The following is a 23,049-nucleotide window of genomic DNA, read 5'->3' on the forward strand; positions in this document are numbered from 1 at the left end:
CTCGATAAGCGCGAATCGCGCGGATAAACTGCGAAACTCGACGGAGACATGGACGTGATTCACGCTTCCTGCTGTTGTCAACCCTGATTCAGAGGATCATGGTCGACCGATTGGGTTAGTTCGTGTTCCGCTTATTAGCATTTAATTAATATCGCGTATTTTACAAAAAGACGAGGACGCCGCGGCCGTGAACGACCCTGTGGAAGGATCGCGTGTCCCGCGACGAGTCTCCTCCCGTTTTTCTCCTTCGTCTTCCCTGTAAAATTCGTGCGATTCGGGGATAACGTTTCCACGAGCTATCATCAAGTGGGCCGTGTGTGTTTTTGACAGCTTCGACTAGCGTTGACGATTATCTCGCTCTGTTTAGCCGCGCTCTCTCTCTTTCGCGTTACTTTTCCCGTGTGTTTCGAATGGAGAGATGCATGTATGCATTTCAAGGTCGTTGCTCGCGAAAGAAAAACGAAAAAAAAGATGTGCGAGCGTCGCTAAAAAGAACGGAGTTGACGCTAAGATGATTCTTATATATATATATATATATATATATATATATGACATATACATATATATATCATTTTCGCTCAGGAGATTGTGGGTGTGTTCGACATTTGTGTTCACCCCCTCTCTTTTGATATGTTTCAGTAAACAGCGAGGCCAATGCCAGGCGTATCGCGATGGTCGAAAACTGCTTTGGCGGTTCGGGTCAGGTGAGAGAGTAATGGATAAGTTGCATACATAAATTGACTGATACTTAATTATTTAAATAAACGTTTACGGCTAGCTGGAGCATTGTCGATATGACTCATTAATGAATATTCCTCTTCTTCCGATAGCCACTCGCAGTACCCGGCCGAGTTTTGGTGGGAGAAGGTGTCCTGACGAAAATGTGCAGGAAGAAGCCCAAACCCAGGCAATTCTTTCTGTTCAACGACATACTGGTCTATGGAAATATCGTGATTAATAAGAAAAAAGTGTGTATCCTATAACAGAGTGCAATAATAAGTTATGTATATAATGATTATTATAAAACTATGGCAATAATATTAATAGTAACAACAATTTTTTCACAGTATAACAAACAACATATAATACCACTGGAGGAGGTAAAATTAGAGTCTCTAGCTGATGAAGGTCGTAAGTACATTGTCATACTATTTAATACACTTGTGTGTATAGTAAGATTTTTGTTTTTTGTTCTGTTATGTAGAGTACTTTAAAAATGTTTAAAATATCTCAAAAGCATGGGCAAACATTTGTATTATATATAGTGTGTGTATATTGATACAATTTTTTGAATAATGTTAATTGTTATATATAAATTGATATTTTGCAATATATGTGCAAGTTTCTTCCATGCAAAACATGAGAAAATTGATTTCAAATTCTGTCCAAAAATTTCAGTTTTATACTTGCTTTATTTTACTAATGCACACACAAATTACTGAAAATAATTTCATTGAATGAATAACTGTCTTCTTCTACCTAAGGATTCATAAGCTCTTACTTGAAATTTTATTTTTTCAAAAACTTTATGTGTAATGTTGTCTTTTAAGCGAACAAGATTTTCATGATAAATTAAAGCTTTATATATTAATTTTTTATATGACCTCATAAATAAGAATCAAGGAAAGAATTCATGAATTTAATTTTCTCAAAACTTTTAAGTAATTGTTTTTGTGATTTAATATGATAAATATTATTTGTGATAAATATGAATAGAAATAATAATATATAGGAAGTTCAACAAATTATGTGTAAACATGTCATACAAATACATATATATAATAAATTGACAAAATCCCAAAATTATTTTTCTCAAAAAAATAAAGCCCTAAATAAAAATTTATTGCAAATTTATTCACATTTATTTTTAACAAGAAATCATCTTGTATTCATTTATATCATATTTTTTGTCTTTAAATTTATATTTGTTATAAATAAGAGAGTTAGAATTATCATCTGATTATATTCTTGTCATAGATATATTTGTTTACTACTTTCTCCTTTGCACCTTTATCATTATAAATAGAGCTCTTCAATTATATTACACAGCATATAGATCAATAATTAAATCATACTTAGAAAATGTTAGTATAGTATTGGATCATTATTTATAGAATATCGTAATGGGTGGCTCATTAAAACAGTAACAAAGTCGTTTGCTGTTTATGCTGCTACTGCAACAGAGAAGCAAGAATGGATGGCACATATCACAAAATGTATTGAAGATTTATTAAGAAAGAGTAAGTAAAAGCTAAAGTGTTAAAAACATATCTTTGCAAAATGTAAATCTCGACATTTCATAGATATGTAATTGATTCTTTTTATATTTGAATCCTTTTTTTTATTTCTCTACATTTTTACAGGTGGCAAGAAACCTGTCGAAATTCATGCAGCAGTCTGGGTACCAGATAATGAAGCTACAATTTGCATGCACTGCAATAAGACACAGTTTACAGTATTAAACAGACGGGTAATTGCAAGACTCTCTTATTAATTTAATCAATTTAAATAAAATAATCGAAAATATATTGAAATAATTGTGCTCTCCATTTCAGCATCACTGTAGGCAATGCGGAGCGGTCGTTTGCGGTCCCTGCAGTAATAAAAAATTATTGTTACCTGGACAGGGGAACGGGAAGGCCGTCAGAGTTTGTTTACAATGTTACGATGCCGCTAGTAAAATCAAAGCTATACCCACTACCGCTGTGAATAGCTTAAATAACAAAGATCAGCAACGTAATTCCGCTGATAGCTCAGGAGGGGACAGCTCTGGAGATGACGATGAGGGAACTAAGGAAGAGAATCACGATGAGGTAATTAATAATTAGGTTCCTTCTCAGTTTTGACAAAAACCAATATCTGTCCATAATATGTACATCACTTATCTGAAAATTGAAAACAATTAAAGTATATTTAATTATTCTTTTTCATCTCTTTTATAATTGTTATTTATTTCTATATTATTTATATCTTGTGCATCTACTATTATTATAAAAGTGTTAGTGTCTTTATAAAACGTTATATATATAACTTTGATATATACATATATTTCACAAAATTAATACATTATATGTAATATAGGAGTTTATTTTCTCTTGCAGCCTAAATTCTATTCAACGCTCGGCCGATGAAGATGATTGTACATCACATCAAACAATGTCACATAAAAATATAAAAATTTTATAGGAAGGTATTTTTAAAAAAAGCGCCGATGATATTAAACTATTACACAGTTCAAAAAAAGAACCAAGAAAAAAGATAATCATTCCTTATAATTTTTATGCACACATAATACGATTTTATAAATGCTCTATTGCGTTACAATTTTAATTAATGTAAGGTCAAAATTGTACGAAAAATAGAATACTTCAGTTGCTTTTATATTAGATCTGTATTTAGTAAATTGAGAACTTAAGTTTGAATAAATAATTGAAAAGTGTTCGGTAAAGTGTCTATGATCCTTAATGGCTTAATGTATAACTTTCCTGTGACAAACTCGATATTTAATCACAAAAATCTTACTAACATTAATCTTTGCAACGAATTTTTTTTGAAGACAAACTTCTAATACATTTAATCTCGAATAAAAAAAAATTGTCCAGTAAATTGTGCCATAGCTATGCCACAGTAAAGTATATAAAAAAAAAGTTTCTCTTTTCAAGACTTATAAGAATCTCGAATCTTTCAAAATTGTAATCTAATAGAGCATTTTGGAAATTGTATTCAGCCTAAAGACTATAGGAATAATTACTCTCTTTTTTTTAATTTAAGAAAGTTAATTTTTGTCAAACAATGTTATCGAGATAGAAAAATTTACAAAAATATTCTTATAAATATTTCTAAACAAGATAATTATGTACAAATATGATATAAATTTATGCTAAAATTCTCAAAACATATATGGTTGGATACATATATCTAATTTATATTATGAATCTTTGCGGTTTTTAATAAAAGATATTGCATGATTTATATTAACAAAGAATAAGAAATGCTGAATATGTATAGATAACTGCAAAAACAAAAAAAAAAGTATCAATTCTTTTCTAAAGCGCCAGAAATGCGCCATTAGAATCAGCAAAAGTTTGTAATTGATCAATACTTTTACATTGATCAAATTGAATAACAATTGTAATTAGATGAACTTTTTTCATCATACGTATATTAAGAATATATGCCACATTGTGCCTTTTTATATTATTGATAGGCAACATCAGATATATAAACAAGTGACAAAACACTTGCAACATGCAGAATGTATTTTTGAAATGCAATGTCTAATTTTTATTGTATAGATTTTTACTTATCATTGCAAATATACATTATAACTAAATACAAAGCATATATACATAGCAATCTAAACGTATAAGAATTATGAATAAAAAAAATGTTATATTATTACAAATTTAAAAGTGTTATTTGATAAAGAATTAAACTCTCTAAATGATTATTTTTTCATGGCACTAATAACAAAAAGAAATATATATATATATATATATATATATATATATATATATGAAGCATCTTAAAATATAGTTTATTTAGCATATACATAAACACACAATAGATGAAATTGAAAAAAGCATATCTCTAAATTGTGTGAATAAAAATGCTATTCTTTATTTATAGATTATACTGATATGGGAAATTAGATAATCGAAAGAATCGACGGAAGTATATCATGTACAAAAAAAAACTTTTATACAACAAAATTACTTTGTAATAATAATTTTTATCTATAACAAAATAATATAATTTGCTTTGTGACTCATACATAATGTTTATAACAATATATAAATACATACAAAGTATGTTATAAAAAATATACAGTAAGCTCTATGCTATGTGAAATAGAAAATATTAGCATTAACTATATATGTCTACTGTAAGTTCCTATTTAAAATTCCTAATATCTCACTGCATTCATATTGAATTATAAGGAATCATATGACTTCTTTCCTGTATTATACATCAAGATTAGATGTATAATGTAATTTGCATATATTTCACATTTCCAAGAAAAATAGATCTGATGACAATCAAGATTTTTACACCCTTTTATTAATCCTTAAATTAAAAGACAATCTCTTTTCTTCAGTATATTTTACTATTTACGCTATCAAACGCGAATGGAAATATAGAAAAAAAAATTATTTTGAAATACGTTTTTCGTTTCTAATAATTAAACAATCTAATAATTACACTTATTATATTCACAGATCTTATAACTTAATATGCAGCAAAGAAATAGGAAATAGGAATTTTATGGAGACGATATATTACAGTATCTATTTATCCGAATAAACTCTATTTAATTTTTCTTTGTGCAAAGTTTTTATCATAGTTCAAAAGAAAGTTTATTAATAAAGCATATTATATTATCCTCTAGCGATCAAATTTTGCCTCATAAAAACGATACAAAAATTATCTTTAAAAACAAATGAAATCTGCCACATATATATTATCAAACAAATAAATTAAATTATTTATCTACAATATATGAAACATTGTATATTGTATGCCAAATGTAAAATCTCGTCTTTATTATTCATGAATTTTAATGAACGACTAATAAATTAAGCAAACTCTTTTTCAACTGTTATATTCTGTTAATTATATTTTTTTATTAATAAAAATCTCTCTTCGATTTATTGCAAAAGATTTCTAGATGGAAAACTTCAATTTAAATATATGTACTACTATTAATATTGTATTTTTTATCTTAATACCTTTGTTTTTGCTTTTATTCAACTTCTTGTTTTTTACACTCTTTTTGAAACTTTATTGTAGTAGAACTGCTAACCTCGAGCAACTTCTTATAACGTTCTACCAAGTCGCTAATAGACCGTCTTCTTGAATTGTTTTCATGCTTTACAACTGTGCCTTGGTTCTCATCATTCACAAACTGTACTTCTGTAAAGTCATCTAGCTTGAGTTTATTTATTTTGGTCTCGTGATCGAGTTTGTCTCTTGTCTGTTCTTGATACACATCTCTTGAGATATTCTGTTTTATTGAAGTAAACTGTGCAGATGTAGATATACAAGGGATTGCAAGAGATTCTTCACTCAAATTAAAGTAACCCCTTGCTATAACATCCAAATTAAAATCCGATATATTGGGCATCTCTCCTACTGTACTTGCAATGGTAGAAGAATTGGCTTGTCCAGTAGATGGTAGAGAAATCATGCTAGAATTTGCTGTTTAAATTTTATAACAATTTTAATTTAATCAACATATAATTTGAAAATTTTATATGGATATATATTTTTTTAATATAAAAATGTTACAATAGTATTATTTATACACAATTCAAACAAGATTATTACAAACCTTTTATATTTTTATTCATGTATGTGGAAAATAACCGGGAATATTTTCCTGTTACTCTTTTGGACAATTTATTCATTTTAGGCGTTACAAAACGCAAATTCAGACTTCGTTTATCGTTATTATCTAACGACATAGTGCTATCAATATTGATACGTGATACGAATAAATTCGTTCTCATATCTGGAGTATGGATCCTCTTGTATCGCATGTATCTCGAGAATAACGATTTATGAGCAACTGCAAAGAATGAATATTGTATTAGTAACTACAATAAATGAAAGATTGCAATGCATAATTTTCTAAGTTAACTTACTTTCACCCGGGGTAAGTTGCAATAATCTCTGTAAATCATTCGTTTCGTCGACGCAGTTAGTATTAATTTTGATAAGAGGCGAGGGCATGAGAAGCACGTTATTTACAAAGGGTAACACATTTTCTCTGGACATGTAATCCGTACTTTTTTTACAAAAGATACTTTGTGTCTCCTCTATAGAATTTTTCATGTTTGTCAAGATAGTTTTGAATATATTGTACATGGACTTCATATCATCTACACTTGCTTCCACTTGCAACAGGCATTGCGATAAGTCTACTAACTCATCTTTCCTTAGACATTGATGCACTTGATAGAGTATCAAAGTGTATAAGTGAATAAAATTGTGATATACTAATTGATTATCATTATATAAATGATAAAGACAATGCTGGAAAAGAAAAAAATTGATATATTATTAGATTATATGTGTGTGTGTGAATATAAATTATAATTGTTAATAAATGTATAATTGCAGAAAAGAGATGCAATTATTTATTTAAAATTGTACTCACCTGAATATCAGGTGGAAATGGCAATTCCGATATCAAAGAGCAATTGATTTTTTCCAACTGTTTGCCATTTAGCACTTTTGCATCACTCAAGAGATTCACTATTATACTACTTATTTTCTCGCACACTTTTTCCAAATCTTTCAAAATTGTGTTCTGTTTTTGTATGTAACGTATGTTTTGGTCTAAACTATTTTCCCACACTAAAAAAAATCATATATTTATTAGTTTTATATGCAATAAAACAAATTAATTCTCGGCACACAAAGTAAACAATAAAAGTAAATATGTTTCTAACTTTGTATAATCTCTGAATCCTCAACATTATTCAAACGTTGTTTTATGAAGGTAGAAACAGGTGCTGTAGTCATGTATTTCGTCACAAACTGTTTCTTGTCAAACAGTTCTGTTTTAATTTTAGCCAGTTGTTCCTTCTCTTCTCTAAAGTAAAAGGAAAAGCAAATAACTTTAAAAGTTTTCTATACTAGATTATCTTAGTAGAATATATATATATATATAAGAAATAAAAAATATTACGCCAATGCAAAATTCACTGCCTTTTCCATTTGTATGCAATTTCTATGATGGCTCAATGTATTACAAGCTACACTCGCCTTGGATTGTTGTAGGTATGTTCTAATTAAATCAATTGCGGGACCTGATTTTGGTGCAGATATAACTTCGTATTCACCTAAAAAAATAATAAATGATAATTAAATACATTGAGAGATTAATAAGCAAAATATATACATATATACGTATATAATAAAACATATATATATGTATATATAACAAAAATAATTTATTTTTCTTAATACAGAAATACCTACCATTACGCATAAGATACCTCTTTAATGCAAGTTGAGATAATTTCCACATTATCAACATAAACTTAGTACCACTTGCATGATGCAAATATGTAGCGAGTATATGTGGAAATCCCATGTCAGGATTCTCCACAGCAATAATATTCAAATAGTCTTTGACATCATTACGATATTTTGCTTCCGTCTTTTTGCACAATACTGGCCATTCAATTAGTTTTCTAAAACGCTCGGCATCACATATCATTAACAGATAATGAGAAAGCTGTACGAATCCTGCAATATTCGGTTTATCGAATATTCCCTGCAACATGTATCTATTATTTATTATCAATAAAAATCAATAAAGTTAATATATATGAAAGAAAAATATATTTAAGAATAAAACTCCATAAAATAGAGAAAAGTAAAATTCTTACCTCGCGAAAAACCTTTTTAAAATCATCACTTGGCGAGACCAATTGATTTAATAAAAAGACATTTCGATGAAAGGACGCGCTAACAGCCATTCTGCGATGCTACAACTGTACAAATACATATGATAAATATATTATAAATCTTATAATTAATATTAAGATACTTTTCTCGTTTATGACAAAAAAAAAACTGATCGTACAAAATTTATATTGTATGATTAATTAATATCAATACAATTCAAAGTGTTAATAACGTATGTGCAACGCGATGCAAATACTCGATATTAATCATACAACTTGTAGAGTATTAATCACATACAATGGAATACAATTCTTTGATAGACACTGAAATTCAAGAATAGAAAAACAAGCGAAATATAAGAACTGTTAAAAAACACACAAAAAAACATATGTACTCAGTTATTAAACATTTGAATTTTCCAAGACCACCAGTTGTGGGTTGAATCGAGATGGGAAACTTTAAGGTTATATCCCGTCTGACATACAAGTTTTGACGAATGCACTCCGATTGGTTACTATCAGAAACCTCTAGAAATTCTCTATCCGATAGCCAATCGATATGTTGGACTCTTTTTGACATAACCACTAATATACAGGATATATATGGAAGCTTTCCAGTAAGAAACATATATAAATACAAAATCATATGATTAGCTGTCAAATAAAAAAAATTTAGAATCTTTAAAAATTCTTTATTTAATTGCATGGCATTTGTGTCTATATGTGTTTTCTTGCTTCCTATGTTAATGTATATCGAGTGTTAAAGAAAGAGAGAGAGAAGAATAAAAGTGTAGAAAGTGCAGACAAAGCGGACAAATCTAGTGCACTCTAATAGGGATATGAACGTCGTGCAGCTCCAGCGACCATTTTTGCGATATCGCCGTTCCAGGTCGCTCGGCGAGGACGTTTCGTGCGGCGAGTAAAAAACGTCGTGGCACGACGATAATTTCGCGACGACGAGACCCCGAAGGGGAATCCACGTTCGTCGAGATAATCGACGGAACGCCGGTGAAGGTACGCGATCTCCAACATGTCGTCGATAATACGCAGGATCGCACCGCCGCGCGGAGAAGGTTTGACGGAGCAGCGATAATTCGTCTCGGATCTGGGAAAGAGAGTAACATCCGAAGACACCCAGCGAGGTCCAAATGCGTGTAATTGCGTTGTGAAAACATCGCGCAATCGGAATCTGTTCTCGTGCATCATGGCTCTTTATTATGCGAGAGCTTGATCGAGCCTATTCAGTCTCTTTCTCTCTCTCGCTCGCTCTCCACCTATTTCTTTCTCTCGGTGTCCCCCGCAATATATTAATTGATAATTGACAAAGGAAGAAGTTATCGTTTCGCTCTCGGACTCTAATCGGGACTGCAGGATATACGTAATACACAATGGCTGCAACCTTCGATCAGTACGACAAGTCGAGGTAAGTGTGAGAGAAAATTCCCATGTTTTGATTCATCCAACAATCAATGTCATATATATATACGGGTATAATGCTGTTTGAAATTGCGGCTGCAATTTGCGTCGTGTCGACACACTCATTTCACGCCTCTTGCTTAAGTGCCACGATATAATTGTTATCTCGATGAGTATTGTCTTTCTGAGCACTGGATAGATCATCCTAAGTCCGTGCAATGAATTATAATTATATGCTTCTCCAAGTGTCGTTTCTTGGACGAAATATAAAAGACTTATCAATTTTTTACATATCCTTTAAATCCAACAAATCAATCTCAGATGTTCATGTTTCTCTTGGAACCATTTTCACAAGCAATTATAACTAATGTTCTGTTAGTTTCATCTCCTTCGTGTTCTCTAGAAAAGAAAGAAATAATTTCTTATGAAAGAAATACTTATTAGTGAATATTTTTTCAAATGTTTTATTGATTTTTTATATACTGCTTAATTGACTTAAATGGACATTATTTTATTATTTTCATATTTTATTTTTTCAATTTGTCCTTTCTATTTTTTCTTATTTTAATTATTGCCATTTTTATTGCCAAATTTATGAACATTTTTATTTACAATAAATAGATTGTATGATTTTATGCTATTATACTAGATTTTTTTCCTATTTAAATAAATAGGTACAGAATCAGAGAGTTAAAACTTTGTTAGCTTAGAATAACATTTGTAGAAACATGTGATAAGTTCGTTTTATATTTTTTCATTTATTAAAAAAAAATTTTTGTATCTTTTTTAGTAACTTTAAATGAAATATATGCAACTATCTGTGAAAGATATAATTTATACATATTGTATTCATATGATTTGATTTTCTTTTAGCTGGTACTTTGGTGCTATGTCACGGCAGGATGCTTCCGACCTATTAATGGGCGAGAAAGAAGGTGGTGTATTTTTAGTACGAGATAGCACTTCCATACATGGCGATTTTGTACTATGCGTAAGAGAGGATAGTAAAGTTAGCCATTATATCATCAATAAAATTCAACAAGGAGATCAAATTCGGTATCGGATCGGAGATCAAATGTTTCCAGATATTCCTAGTCTTCTAGCTTTTTACAAACTGCACTATTTGGATACTACACCATTAATTAGGCCCGCTCCAAAAAAGACACAGAGGGTAATTGCCAAGTATGATTTTGATGGCAATGATTCTGATGATTTACCCTTTAGGAAAGGTATAGTCAATTTTCTCAATATAACATATATATATATATATATATATATATATATATAATTCATTTTAATTCAATAAAATTATTTTAATAAAATGATTGTAATAACAGGTGATATACTCACTGTAATATCAAAAGATGAAGAACAGTGGTGGACAGCTAGAAATAGCGTTGGACAAACTGGTTCGATACCAGTTCCATATGTTCAGAAATATGATGAGGATAGTCACATCATAATAGAAAATAATTCACGGCCTGAGAGCGGGGGCAGTTCCGGCTCGAATTCAAATTCGGGACCTACAACACAGGCATCTCATGCAGAAATGACGGGACAAGCGACTGTAACGCGAAGATCGAACATTCAGAGAACGTTACCGGCTTTCGCAAAAGTGAAACAGGCAAGGGTGCCGAACGCGTACGACAAAACTGCGTTAAAATTGGAAGTAGGTGACATGATAAAAGTGACAAAAACCAATATCAATGGACAATGGGAGGGTGAGTTACACGGCAAGGTCGGACATTTCCCGTTTACGCATGTGGAATTTGTAGATAACGAGACTGGTGAAGACAATCAGGAGATTTAACAAAAATTCTCCGAGTGCGATGCATCACATGTGTGACAATGGGAAGAAAGACTCCTATATTATCAAAATTTAGATTACTAATAACATCTATTATATGTACCATTGCATAGATGTGCTTATATACACTCAAATCTGAACAATTACACATACATTTGATTGTGCTGTGTGTTATGTGCTATATAAGAAGAAACCCCAGATTTTTGTGCAATATGTCGAAACATGAGAAATGTTCAAAGATTTGTGTTAATATCTCTACAGTGTGTTAATACTTTAGTCACATGTACATCCGTAATCTCTATTAACATTGCTAATTGTCCAAAGCACAAGCATAATTTTATAAAGTTATTAGATATAGATGTGTAAAATACAACATTCTCTCAATATATATATATTAGAATAAGACCCTATTATTTCATTAAACAGAAATTAAAACGTTTCAATTAAATAATAAATGAAACGATTTTTGTAAAAGATACAATATTTAAATGATATATTTTAATAGTTCTCATGTAGGATATTTCCTAATGGTTCTAATTTACAATTATTTATATGCAGATAATGAAATTCATTTCATTTTTTTCTTGCATAGATGTTAATATAATGCACTAGTTCAAAACATTCACGTAAATGTAAGATTTTATTGTTTATTCTAGGAATTTATTAATGTTTCAAAATGAATGATTCAGCACAAGGTTTTTTACTCGTGTTCAACGAGTGCCCATCATGGATTTGTTGATTTTATGAAAGATTATGTGTTAATGATAAACATACATGTTATCACTTTTATTTACGAATATTATAATAAATAATATTCATAAAGCATATTTTTCTCCTGAAAAATAATATTATTACAGTAATATTCCTACAAAGTTGGAATGATATATTCTATACTGAAAAAAAATATATGGTAATATTTTCTAGTCATGCAGTGACTATGATAAAAATATATTGTATATATACTGCTAACACTCTTCCATCTGAAATATTGAAATATAAACGAAAAGTATACACAGCTCTTTTACAGATTATAAAATCTATCTTTGTCATGGTACATATAATATCTGTTAGCCATATAGAGGTTGTGCCACACAATTGGAGCAACTTACATTGTGCTAAAAATTTGTATTTATATATAATGATGTGTGGAAAAGTTAATTGTATTAAATATATATGTATATTGTAGTACTATACTACTGATCATATCTACTATTTTATATTTCCACAATATAATTTTAAATCAGAAATTATATACTGAATATATATATATATATATATATATATATATATATATATATTACCATTTGGTTTTTAATTTATTATATGCATTTGACATTTCCATCATCATATTAGTACCAAATTGCATAAGTTCTCCATAATCTTCCTAAAATTATGCACAGTATTAAGATAGATAAACTGTGGAAGTATTCCATATCAATAAACCTTGTGTCTAAGCAAGAGTCTCTTCCGTTTAATGTTTGAGAGAAAAATAAAATAGTCCAATTTGTATCTTTTACGTCCGTTTTGATATTCGATGTGCAAAACAAGGCAAGCTGGATAATATATAACGGGCAGTTCTTTGGCAGCATTACCAGAATCGAGCCACATGTTTGTATAAAATGAGATGAAATGTGTGGAATGTGCCATTATGTATATTTTGTCTTTAATTATTGATTAATTCCAATGATAAAATGGTGCTTAAATTTTCAGCATATAGTTGAATTTAAGACATATCAAGTTGATATCAGCAAAAGGGTTTAAATAATTTCAATAATTCCGAATATAATAGTTATTTAATCGATATGTATATTGATCAAAAAAATTTCAATTATAAATTTAATCATCAATCATAGCAATCGTAATATAACGAGAAAAATTAGTTATATTATACATATAAATTATTTCTATCATTTCAACAAGTGTTAATCCTCTATCCGAAATAATTTTATTCATGTTCATATATATGTGAGATAAATTTAAATATGACAAGGATATATAATGTATATTTTTCTAAGCATATGCACACACATACTTGGTTTTTCTGATACAAACCAATTTTATAGATATACAATATGATAGAATAATCATTTTTAGAAAAATATATATATTTGTGTTGTAATTTATAATAGATTGTAATAATGTAACATTTAATTATAGCATTTAATAATAAATGATAATATATAGATATTGCGCTGTTTAGTAATTTTTGTAACATTAAATGCATTCCATGCGACATTATTTTCGCTTCAAAGCACAAGATTCTTCGTCCTGATCGATACATCAAATGCTTCGAAACAAAAATAGCGTTAAACGGATCGCATCCATTGTCAGAAATATATATACATATATTTTTTTTGCACACAATTGTATATTATTAATTTTTAGATTAAAAAATTAGTGATTTGAAAAATATACATCAACTTGCAAATTACAGGTCAAAATTTAAATTTATTTTATAGTAGCCTGCATTTATTTCATACTATACACCATTAGAAGCACAAGCTGTAGTGGAATTTAATTTTCAAAAAACAGGCACGCTATCGCGCCAATTGTGTAATTAATGCTGCACACATTTCAAAAAATTCCATTGTGTGGTGACCCGTTGCTTGTGGAGGTGGCAATGTTGGATCTAAAAGAATATATATATATATTATATATATTTAACACATAAATTATGCTTGTGCTATGTCGGTGATTCTGTATTAAATAATTTACCTCGTCCAATGTCATCCTCTTCGGTCGACAAGGACTTGAAATCTAATAAATAACTCTTATAATCAACTTGATATAACTGTAATGACATCTTGCTATATCTGTCAGTTAAGTTATTTTTATGTCGTACTCTAACACTGTACGCATTTATAATCTTCCATTCCTAAAAAGACAATTCGTATAATGTCATGCATAAGTGAATAATTGTTGCTACAGTACACAATTCAGTATGATGAATCTTACAAAGTTAAGCGCTTTCATGGCACGATAAACTTCATTCATAATGTCATTTGGTTTTGACTGCGATCTGATACCTAAATGCCATTTCGCCCTTTTCACAGGTGTACCGCGATTGCCTTGCATCTGTGCGGATGCACTACCTTGCGAACCTTGACGTTCACGATATGCTATAACATAATTATTACACAGTTATTGCCAGAGAAATTAACTAAAATACACTTTTCACTCTTTTACAGATTTAGTTTTATACAAAGTTGAAAATAATAGTAAAATAGTTGTCCAAGACAAAATACTTATGATAACGTTTAATGCAGCTCACAATTTTTGCAACATAATATTGTTTAACTTTATAAAAATTTCAAATTGAATGATGAACAACGTGAGTATTTAAGAGTTAATAAATCGTATTTGTTTCATTCATATGTTTTACATACGTGCAATTCTTTCTGGATGAGGCCTCAAGGGACTGCTGGTCGCGTCATTCGGGCTAAACGCTACCGGCGGTGGACTAGACGCCACATAAAAGTCTTTTAATTCAGCCTTAGCAGCTTCATCCGCGATTCTTTTATTGTCGATTATTAAATGATAGGCGATCGCCAACTGATCATGTGGATCACCGCCTAATAGTGCGGAGTGTACCTCCGGTTCTTTGACGTTAAACTTTTCGCACACTTCGTTCACAGCATCTATGTCGATAACGGATGAATCTTGTTCAACGGGTGACGGGAACAAATATGATGGTAGATCTTTCTGGAACCACTCGTGTTTTCTGATATTGAAGAATATATTAGATATAATAATAGCCGTATTCTTAATTAAAATAGAATTGTCTATTATTTAACGTACTTAATGTCTTCAATAGTTGCTCGTTTCATCGGATCAACTTGTAACATATGGCATAAGAGACTAACAACAGTCTTGTTCAAATATTCCGGAATAGGAAAGACACCAGCTAAAATTAAAGACGATTTATAATTGCAATATCTATGCATTCGAAAAAGTGCCTATTGAAGTGCATTTTTTTGGAGAATAATGAACTTACATTTAATTTTGCGGAAGAGAGTAGGAACGTGTTCGTCGTCAAATGGTAAAGTACCGCAGAGTAACGCGTACAATATAACACCACACGACCAGATATCTACTTCGGGACCGGCGTACAATTTGCCAGATATTACTTCCGGCGCGGCATAATTCGGAGAACCGCACGAAGTACGTAAGAACTCACCATCCATCATCATATTTGATAAACCTGCAAATTTTTGTCAAAGAAAAATGTTAACGCTTATGTATAATAGGATTATCACTGTATGCTAACTGTATCCATATACCAAAATCTGCGATCTTCACATGAAGATTGTGATCTAACAGAAGATTTTCCGGTTTTAAATCGCGATGGACTATCATATGTCGATGACAATAATCGACGCCTGATATAATTTGTTGGAAAAATCGTCGCGCTTCGTACTCCTTAAGTTTACCATGCTTAACGATATAATCAAACAGCTCTCCACCTGAGACATATTCCATTATCATGAATATGTCTGTAGGAGTACTTATGACCTGGTATCTGTATATGTGAAATGTATGTTAAAGCTAACACTGGATTATAGGAATTATTTATTTAAAAATTGGCATCTGGCAAAAATTCTCAAGTAGCGAGAATAATCTTGTTTTCAAGTTGAAGTTCTCACATTCTACAAAATTTATTTTATTGCTTTCAAAAAATTAGAAAGTTCTCTCTCATTTATATATGAAATATTTATGTACATATATGTATGTATAATAAAATATCACTACAATTTTTTAAAATGATTAATTGATACTTACAATTTGATGATATGAGGATGCCTGAAGAGTTTAAGATTCTGTATTTCTCTGCGAATTTTGCCTACGACATCCAGGCTTTTGATTTTTTGCCGATTCAGAATCTTCACAGCAACCTTGTGTTTTGTTAAAACATGTTCTCCAACTGTAAGTAATAATATTGTATGAAAAAATATATACAGTATAAAGTGTTTTAATGTCGTATAAATCATATATATATACATATACAAATACGTACTTTTTACTTTACCAAATGTGCCGACACCTAAAGTCTGACCTAATGTATAATGACCTATCTTAACAATGGGTTGTGGTTGACTGCTTGCAAGTTTTTCAGACATCTTTAATTCGTTGCTATGCAAGATAAAATTCTTTATACAATACATTATATAATGTATAAAATTTATCATTAAGTTCAAGATTATATATAGCATCTTTAGAATACTACTATCTCTCACATACACACACGATTAAAATCACAAGCCAAAAGATTCCATATTAAACATTTTAAGAACATTTGAAACAATTCCAAACATATGAAAACATTTACATTGTCTTTTTTTGTTTCACTTATCTTATGATTTCACAAAACTAATAGCGTATCAAATGAAAATTTAATTAAAAAATTTAAGAATTTTGAACAGTAACAATATTATTATCCTGAGTTAGAAAATCCTAAGTTTATCAAATAGATAAAATATCATAGTTAAATTTCGGTTTAAATATTATAAACATCTGTAAACTATATTTATCTGGCCTACGACAGTTTTAAACAATTGCTTCCATTATTGTTGACATAGTTATCTATAAACATCGGATTAAGAAATAATAACAAAAATTGTCAACAATCGTTATACCTTCAATTCAACTAGTTATTATCCTCGCAGAATTATTTCGATTGAACAGATATTAAGTAGTATAAGATCATTCGTTGTATAACAATTAATACACATGTTACTCACTTGTATTTGGAGGAGCGAATTTATGCGAGATAAATCTCATCAATGAGACAATATACAATTGGATGATAATAAAAAACATAAAAAATTCCAATGACAGAAAAACGGGCAGCCAAAATGGCACAGTTTCAATCACCTGACACTATTTACATGCTGGACTTCTCATCACGCGGCTATTGTACGATCAATTTTATTGGATCAATTGTGTCATTGCTCGAATGGTAACATTAGAATAGGATATACAGTTTATTCTTACATCATACAGCTTAATATGTAAAAATGTTGACATTGGAAAATAATTCCATATGCGCTGATGGCTCAAGACTCAAGATCGTCCGCATGATAAATTTGATAGAATCGTGTCTTATGATTGTATAAAATGTACGTAATTTTTATAATCACTAACGAAGTACGTACTGCTAAATATGGCCAGCTTTATGGAAATTAGCATAATAATAAAATTTGAAGAAAAAAACTCGCTGCGCGCTATTGTAGATACATAAATATATCTTTACGTTGTCGGTAATAAAGTTAGTGATTTGGTATAATAAATGTTTATTTTTTTATTCTTGAAACAGCTACATAAAAGATGTATACATTTCTGGTAATAACACTATAATTGGATGGGCTAAAATATTCACATGATTAAAATAAATCTTATAATTATCTCCAACGCATGCAGTCAAAATAATCGGTAATGTCATTCTCCTGCAAACAGGATGAGGCGAAAGATAAGGCGAAAGCCAATCAATCTTTCGCTCTCACGGAAAAGTTGTGAATTGATTGGCTGCCGCGTCGCCTTTTAGCGTGCTGCATTTGTGTGCAAGAGTCATAAAATGCATACGCGCATGTATCTATACATCATCGTATACGCAACGATTATTCAACCTTCCCTTCCTAGATACACATTGGTCAGTCTTTTGTATCTGACGTGCGATTCGTCGAAGTAATAAGTGAATGACCGTTCGGTTTCTCTTATAGGTCGATTTAACATACACGATTAAATTCAAGTTACAAAAAGCAGATGCTGTGAATTGATAACCGTCGTAGAAACTTTAAAAGATCAAAGTGTGTTTCTATTACATTTCTGTGCATTGATTTTACATTTCTTTTGTGATTGTGAAGATTTTTGTTCCTCTTTTTTTATGCGATACGGTTAAATTCAAGTTTACATACAAAAAAAGCAAATGGTATTATAGCTATTAACTGTTATCAAAACTTCACGAGAAGCGAAGCGTAAGTTTCTATTATTTACATTTATATTATTCATGTTTTATTTTTTTAATACTTAAATTGTTTTATTATGTGTTTGATAGATGGAATCTCGCTTACCAAAACCAAAACTTACATTAACAAAAGCAATTTCTACAATGGATATAAAGATTAAAAGTACAAGTAACAAAACGGTCAAAGAGATAAATAGTATCTCAACATCAAAATCAGTATCGACTGTAAAATCAGCACCAATAAGCTCCCTTGCTACAACAAAATCTATAAAAGAGAATAAACCACCGGTTACTCTAGTCCGTGCAAAAACATTATCCACAATCACACGATCGAACGATATAAATGCTATGAAAAGAGCAGGTACGACTATAACACATGGAGAATCAAAGAAACCATTTCTTAAACCTGTTACAAAAGCAGTAGCGAACAAACCAAATAATAAAGCATTGATGACTAATAATGCAGCAAATAAAACGAACAGAGTATTACAAAACAATACAGATAACTCAAATAAATTAAAAAGATGGGATCTGCGAGGTCGCTTGGCACAAACGAGTGATAAATTATCAGTTGCAGAACAGAAAAGTAAAGATATAGAATCAAAGTATAATACCCTGCAAGAATTAGTAAATAGTTTAAAAACTAGTGAGGCTGCATGCAGAACTAAAGCAGAAGAATTTGAGGATTCAAACAATATCTTAACTAATGAAGTTCAGACTTTAACAGCAGAAATGTCTACGATGCAAAAACATCAAGAAGATTTGACAAAACGATTAAAAGAGTCGGAAGAATCGTGCGTAAGCATTACTCACACGTTGAATGAATGTAAAGAGAAATGTAAAACACAGGAGGTACTGATTTCAAAACAAACTACACAATTGACAACTTTGACAAGTGAGCTGGAATTACAAAAACAGATAAATGAGGATTTGAATAATGTCAAAGAACAATTACAAGCATTGGCATATGAAATGGATAAAAAATGTAGAGTGTTGCACAATAATATACAAGAATTAAAGGGGAATATCAGAGTATTCTGCAGAGTTCGTCCGAGAACTCCAAAGGAAGTTGAACAGATGAAAGCGTAAGTAGACTTCTGTAAATGTATTTTGCTTTGCAGTTAAGTATATCTCTAATATGATCCATTGATTTGAACTTATTGTTTGTAGATTGTGTAGCATAAACTATATAGACGACTGTACTATTGAAGTGGGTAAATTGGATGGATCAGATGCAGTAAGCTGTAGTGGAAAGCAACGAGGAACAAAGCAAGAATTTTCATTTGATAAAGTGTTCACTTATAAAGCGTCGCAAGAAGATATATTTGAAGAGTTATCCTTTTTAGTACAGTCGGCTCTTGAGGGATATAATGTTTGTGTATTTGCTTATGGCCAGACTGGTTCTGGCAAAACGTACACTATGGAAGGAGAAATGAAAGATGAAGGAGAAATAAAGAAGCAGTCCGAAGGCATGATACCTAGAACAGTATGTGTATATTCTTATAATATCATAAATACTAGTTGAAATTATTAGATAATATCTTAATTTACACATACAAATTTAGCTTGCAATTGTTTCAAACATAGTTTCTCTTTAATAAAATATCCAAATATAGATACATTTTTTTTTTTTTTTTTTTTTTTTTTTTTAAATAAATGTAATATTATTTAATTTTATATTTGTGCATTAATAATTTTATATTTAAATTTATGCACTAATAATTTTTCTAAGAGAATCGAACTTATTTGTATATAATTTTAGGTACGTCACATATTCAAAGAAATGAAACAGTTTGAACTTCTTGGTTGGGAGTATCAAGTAAAAGCAAGTTTTCTGGAAATTTACAATGAACATATCGTTGATCTTCTCGATTCGCAACTAAAGACGCACGAAATACGAATGGTGGATAGCAAAGGTCAGGATTTATATGTCAGCAATCTTCGGATAGAAGAAATACACAGTCCAGAAGAATTGCACAAATGTCTTGAAACTGCACAACGCAACCGAGCTGTTGCGGCTACTAAGGCAAATGAGCGGTAAGTTATATTCGTACGACATTTATAATTCAAATTGCAGCAGAAAGTTACAAAAAACAAGATACAAAAAAAGGTTACAAAAAATAAGACAACTTTTTCCTCTCTTAAATAAGAATATAATATTAGAATTTATAATTGTTTAATGTGTATGTGATTTGCTTTTTAGATCATCCAGGTCACATTCAGTAACGAGAATACAATTGATTGGCACGCACAGTGGAAAACAGGAGGTATCGATAGGAAATTTAAATTTAGTTGACTTAGCTGGATCTGAACGTTTGAAGAGTGAAGAAGCTGTCAGAACTACAGAAACGAAGAATATCAATAAATCATTAGCAAATCTTGGTAATGTTATCTTAGCTCTTTTAAAAAAACAGGAACATATTCCATATAGAAATTCTAAATTGACCCATTTGCTTATGCCTTCTTTGGGAGGCAATTCAAAAACTTTAATGTTGTTAAATATATCGCCATTGGATGAATGTTATAACGAGACATTAAATTCGTTGAGATTTGCTAGCAGTGTCAATAATTGCAAAATTGGAAATGTCAAACGAAGCCGAATGCTTTTACAGAGTACATCAAACTGAATTTTAAAATGTTAATTTTGGTTAAGATGTAGTTTGATTGCGCACTTGTTATAGTCCTGATTTATAAATTTTTACTCAATTGATATTTATAACATGATTAATATTTTTTCTTATCATTACAATTATCATGATTAATATAAAATAACTTAAGAAAAGAAATATATATGTGTGTATTCTTATGCGAAAAATTAGTGGCTAATGACAATAAAAAGCCATCTTATTGTATAACATAATGTAATGTTTTGTATAACATTAATAATGTTATACATTAATAATTAAATAAATGACATTTATATATAAACATTTAATTTATATGTTGAATAAACAATGAATAAACAATTGTCATAGAAATTTGTTACAATCTATATTTATAATTTATATTAGTATACTTTTACACTTGTTATGTAAATATTATTTTGTATAAGCAAATGTATATAACAAGATATTTTATAACTTTATATATTTAAATATAGATTATTGTATAATGTTATTATCAGTAAAATATGAATTAGAAGCTCGTATCATTATCAAATGTAATGATAATCTTGCTTTCAAAGTCAATAATTCATTAAAGATTAAATCAGAATTCTATTAATGACGCCAAGTGTATAATCTAGCTTAAAAAGGAAAATTATTATAAAATATAAGGAATAAGACAGATAATTATAAAATATAGTGACAGATTAGATTTCTGTGAAGTTCAGACATTTGGAGCTTTTAATATATAGTAATATATATAATTGTCTATGAAAGTAATCTAATTTAATAGGTATTATAACTTAAAAATTTAATACATTAGATTTTTAATATATAATAACTATTAAATATTTAAAATGAGATTATATTTTTGTTATAGAGTCGGAATAGAATTTTATTTCTAATGTTTTTAAAAATGTTAGGAAAACTGATTCGAAAATTAATTTTAAATTGCAGTATATAGATTTTTAACTATTCTACGTACTAAGAATAAATTTCAATTCTGTTTTCTAAAATGGACAAAAACAGGAAGACTTCAATTACGATTCTCGCGTGCAAGAACTATCTATTGAACAAAGTAAAATGCTTGCTTTTGACGCTAATGAGATTAAACTACAGAATTATTTCAACTCACTGATGGATTGACACTCTATGATTTGCAAGTTATATATGCAAGGCAATGCATGGAATTTTTTATATCTCGTTTTTTTGCTGCTAATAAAGTAAACATTAGATAAATTGACTTTTAACAATTGTGTTTATTGAAATAAGACGAGATACAAAAAATTTCATGCATGACTTGCAAATCATAAGAGTATCAATTCAATTAAGAAGCTGTTAATCAATTTTATTTTCCTAATCATAAGATTCTGTTTTATCGATTTTTTTCGAATTTATCTCTTTTTGTTTTGTAAATATTCCACTTCACCCACGCATTTCACATCTCCTATCTAAAATGAGATGACTGTAAGCAGAATTAAATCAAAATCTGAACTTTTTTAAGAGAAGAGAATAAAAAATAACGAGGAAAGAAGAGAGGAAGAGAGAAAATCATTCATTCTCTAAAAACAACTATTTCGTAAACAAGATTGTCAGTTTGGAATAAATATACGATATGCGTGCAGACCCGAATGATATTTCCGGTGTGTAAAAGATTATATGATTGCACGCATGTTTGCAGCGATATAATGAATACGTTGGAAATAAATGAAGACGATCGTAAATTATTAAGAAGACTTATAAGAAGACGTATAGAGTTGTTTAAAAGAATAATTGATTTTTCTTTTTATTAATTTTTTTTTTCTATAATTGTTAAAATACCTTGACAAAATGTATAAATAGCAA

At 29.7% G+C, this 23,049-nt stretch overlaps 5 protein-coding genes across 13 annotated transcripts; 3 read left to right on the plus strand and 2 right to left on the minus strand.

Moving 5' to 3' along the window:
* The first annotated feature begins 24 nt into the window (after nt 1-24).
* Rush (rush hour) lies at nt 25-5,595 on the plus strand. 3 transcript variants are annotated; one of them, XM_070294327.1, is made up of 8 exons: nt 25-114; nt 640-704; nt 831-968; nt 1,068-1,131; nt 2,115-2,240; nt 2,364-2,470; nt 2,556-2,813; nt 3,102-5,595. In XM_070294327.1, the coding sequence occupies exons 1-8, from the start codon at nt 99-101 to the stop codon at nt 3,129-3,131; spliced, it is 804 nt and encodes a 267-aa protein (XP_070150428.1). In that variant the 5' UTR covers nt 25-98; the 3' UTR covers nt 3,132-5,595. The 3 variants fall into 3 exon arrangements, with proteins under 3 accessions (XP_070150428.1, XP_070150430.1, XP_070150429.1); XM_070294329.1 differs by having other exon boundaries at nt 73-114; nt 2,184-2,240; XM_070294328.1 differs by lacking the exon at nt 25-114 and adding an exon at nt 122-313.
* Nucleotides 2,006-8,852, minus strand: LOC138932454 (uncharacterized). 4 transcript variants are annotated; one of them, XM_070294324.1, is made up of 10 exons: nt 8,813-8,852; nt 8,400-8,504; nt 7,987-8,284; nt 7,694-7,847; nt 7,455-7,597; nt 7,160-7,359; nt 6,645-7,035; nt 6,332-6,568; nt 5,730-6,198; nt 2,006-2,885 (listed from the first exon to the last, which is right to left on the minus strand). In XM_070294324.1, exons 2-9 carry the CDS (start codon nt 8,487-8,489, stop codon nt 5,744-5,746), a joined length of 1,968 nt encoding a protein of 655 aa, XP_070150425.1. In that variant the 5' UTR covers nt 8,490-8,504; nt 8,813-8,852; the 3' UTR covers nt 2,006-2,885; nt 5,730-5,743. The 4 variants fall into 4 exon arrangements, with proteins under 4 accessions (XP_070150425.1, XP_070150427.1, XP_070150424.1 ...); XM_070294326.1 differs by lacking the exon at nt 8,813-8,852 and adding an exon at nt 8,716-8,778 and having other exon boundaries at nt 6,807-7,035; XM_070294323.1 differs by lacking the exon at nt 8,813-8,852 and adding an exon at nt 8,716-8,778.
* A 391-nt stretch (nt 8,853-9,243) lies between these two features.
* On the plus strand, nt 9,244-16,247 carry Crk (Crk proto-oncogene, adaptor protein). The gene is made up of 3 exons (XM_070294124.1): nt 9,244-9,840; nt 10,707-11,062; nt 11,171-16,247. Exons 1-3 carry the CDS (start codon nt 9,806-9,808, stop codon nt 11,641-11,643), a joined length of 864 nt encoding a protein of 287 aa, XP_070150225.1. The 5' UTR covers nt 9,244-9,805; the 3' UTR covers nt 11,644-16,247.
* On the minus strand, nt 13,761-17,811 carry Ampkalpha (AMP-activated protein kinase alpha subunit). Of its 4 annotated transcripts, none has more exons than XM_070294114.1 (10): nt 17,632-17,774; nt 16,655-16,770; nt 16,420-16,561; nt 15,921-16,159; nt 15,635-15,841; nt 15,439-15,544; nt 15,027-15,361; nt 14,596-14,759; nt 14,356-14,515; nt 13,761-14,269 (listed from the first exon to the last, which is right to left on the minus strand). In XM_070294114.1, exons 1-10 carry the CDS (start codon nt 17,634-17,636, stop codon nt 14,178-14,180), a joined length of 1,566 nt encoding a protein of 521 aa, XP_070150215.1. In that variant the 5' UTR covers nt 17,637-17,774; the 3' UTR covers nt 13,761-14,177. The 4 variants fall into 4 exon arrangements, with proteins under 4 accessions (XP_070150215.1, XP_070150218.1, XP_070150216.1 ...); XM_070294117.1 differs by lacking the exon at nt 17,632-17,774 and adding an exon at nt 17,793-17,811 and having other exon boundaries at nt 13,762-14,269; XM_070294115.1 differs by lacking the exon at nt 17,632-17,774 and adding an exon at nt 17,379-17,625 and having other exon boundaries at nt 13,762-14,269.
* A 207-nt stretch (nt 17,812-18,018) lies between these two features.
* LOC138932363 (protein claret segregational-like) lies at nt 18,019-21,405 on the plus strand. Its single transcript, XM_070294113.1, has 6 exons — nt 18,019-18,286; nt 18,357-18,611; nt 18,692-19,686; nt 19,772-20,087; nt 20,364-20,638; nt 20,805-21,405. Exons 3-6 carry the CDS (start codon nt 18,692-18,694, stop codon nt 21,226-21,228), a joined length of 2,010 nt encoding a protein of 669 aa, XP_070150214.1. The 5' UTR covers nt 18,019-18,286; nt 18,357-18,611; the 3' UTR covers nt 21,229-21,405.
* The last annotated feature ends 1,644 nt before the right edge of the window (nt 21,406-23,049 follow it).

This window comes from Polyergus mexicanus, unplaced genomic scaffold, assembly GCF_030449975.1.
Source record: "Polyergus mexicanus isolate NDT 795.1 unplaced genomic scaffold, iyPolMexi1.0 SCAF_4, whole genome shotgun sequence".
Taxonomy (NCBI): domain Eukaryota; kingdom Metazoa; phylum Arthropoda; class Insecta; order Hymenoptera; family Formicidae; genus Polyergus; species Polyergus mexicanus.

What these genes read in the sequence shown, in the direction of transcription:
- Rush (XM_070294327.1), top strand. An exon ending in TCGTGATTAATAAGAAAAAA is followed by an intron (nt 969 to 1,067) that starts GTGTGTATCCTA and finishes ATTTTTTCACAG; the next exon opens with TATAACAAACAACATATAAT. An exon ending in AGGAAGAGAATCACGATGAG is followed by an intron (nt 2,814 to 3,101) that starts GTAATTAATAAT and finishes TTTCTCTTGCAG; the next exon opens with CCTAAATTCTATTCAACGCT.
- LOC138932454 (XM_070294324.1), bottom strand. Translation starts at nt 8,489, where the DNA reads ATGGCTGTTAGCGCGTCCTTTCATCGAAATGTCTTTTTATTAAATCAA. An exon ending in GCAGTGAATTTTGCATTGGC is followed by an intron (nt 7,598 to 7,693) that starts GTAATATTTTTT and finishes CTTTTACTTTAG; the next exon opens with AGAAGAGAAGGAACAACTGG. An exon ending in CATGAATAAAAATATAAAAG is followed by an intron (nt 6,199 to 6,331) that starts GTTTGTAATAAT and finishes AAATTTAAACAG; the next exon opens with CAAATTCTAGCATGATTTCT.
- Crk (XM_070294124.1), top strand. Translation starts at nt 9,806, where the DNA reads ATGGCTGCAACCTTCGATCAGTACGACAAGTCGAG. An exon ending in GATCAGTACGACAAGTCGAG is followed by an intron (nt 9,841 to 10,706) that starts GTAAGTGTGAGA and finishes ATTTTCTTTTAG; the next exon opens with CTGGTACTTTGGTGCTATGT. An exon ending in TGATTTACCCTTTAGGAAAG is followed by an intron (nt 11,063 to 11,170) that starts GTATAGTCAATT and finishes TTGTAATAACAG; the next exon opens with GTGATATACTCACTGTAATA.
- Ampkalpha (XM_070294114.1), bottom strand. An exon ending in GCAACTATTGAAGACATTAA is followed by an intron (nt 15,362 to 15,438) that starts GTACGTTAAATA and finishes CTTCAATATCAG; the next exon opens with AAAACACGAGTGGTTCCAGA. An exon ending in CCATGAAAGCGCTTAACTTT is followed by an intron (nt 14,516 to 14,595) that starts GTAAGATTCATC and finishes TTGTCTTTTTAG; the next exon opens with GAATGGAAGATTATAAATGC.
- LOC138932363 (XM_070294113.1), top strand. Translation starts at nt 18,692, where the DNA reads ATGGAATCTCGCTTACCAAAACCAAAACTTACATTAACAAAAGCAATT. An exon ending in GAAGTTGAACAGATGAAAGC is followed by an intron (nt 19,687 to 19,771) that starts GTAAGTAGACTT and finishes TATTGTTTGTAG; the next exon opens with ATTGTGTAGCATAAACTATA. An exon ending in GCTACTAAGGCAAATGAGCG is followed by an intron (nt 20,639 to 20,804) that starts GTAAGTTATATT and finishes TTTGCTTTTTAG; the next exon opens with ATCATCCAGGTCACATTCAG.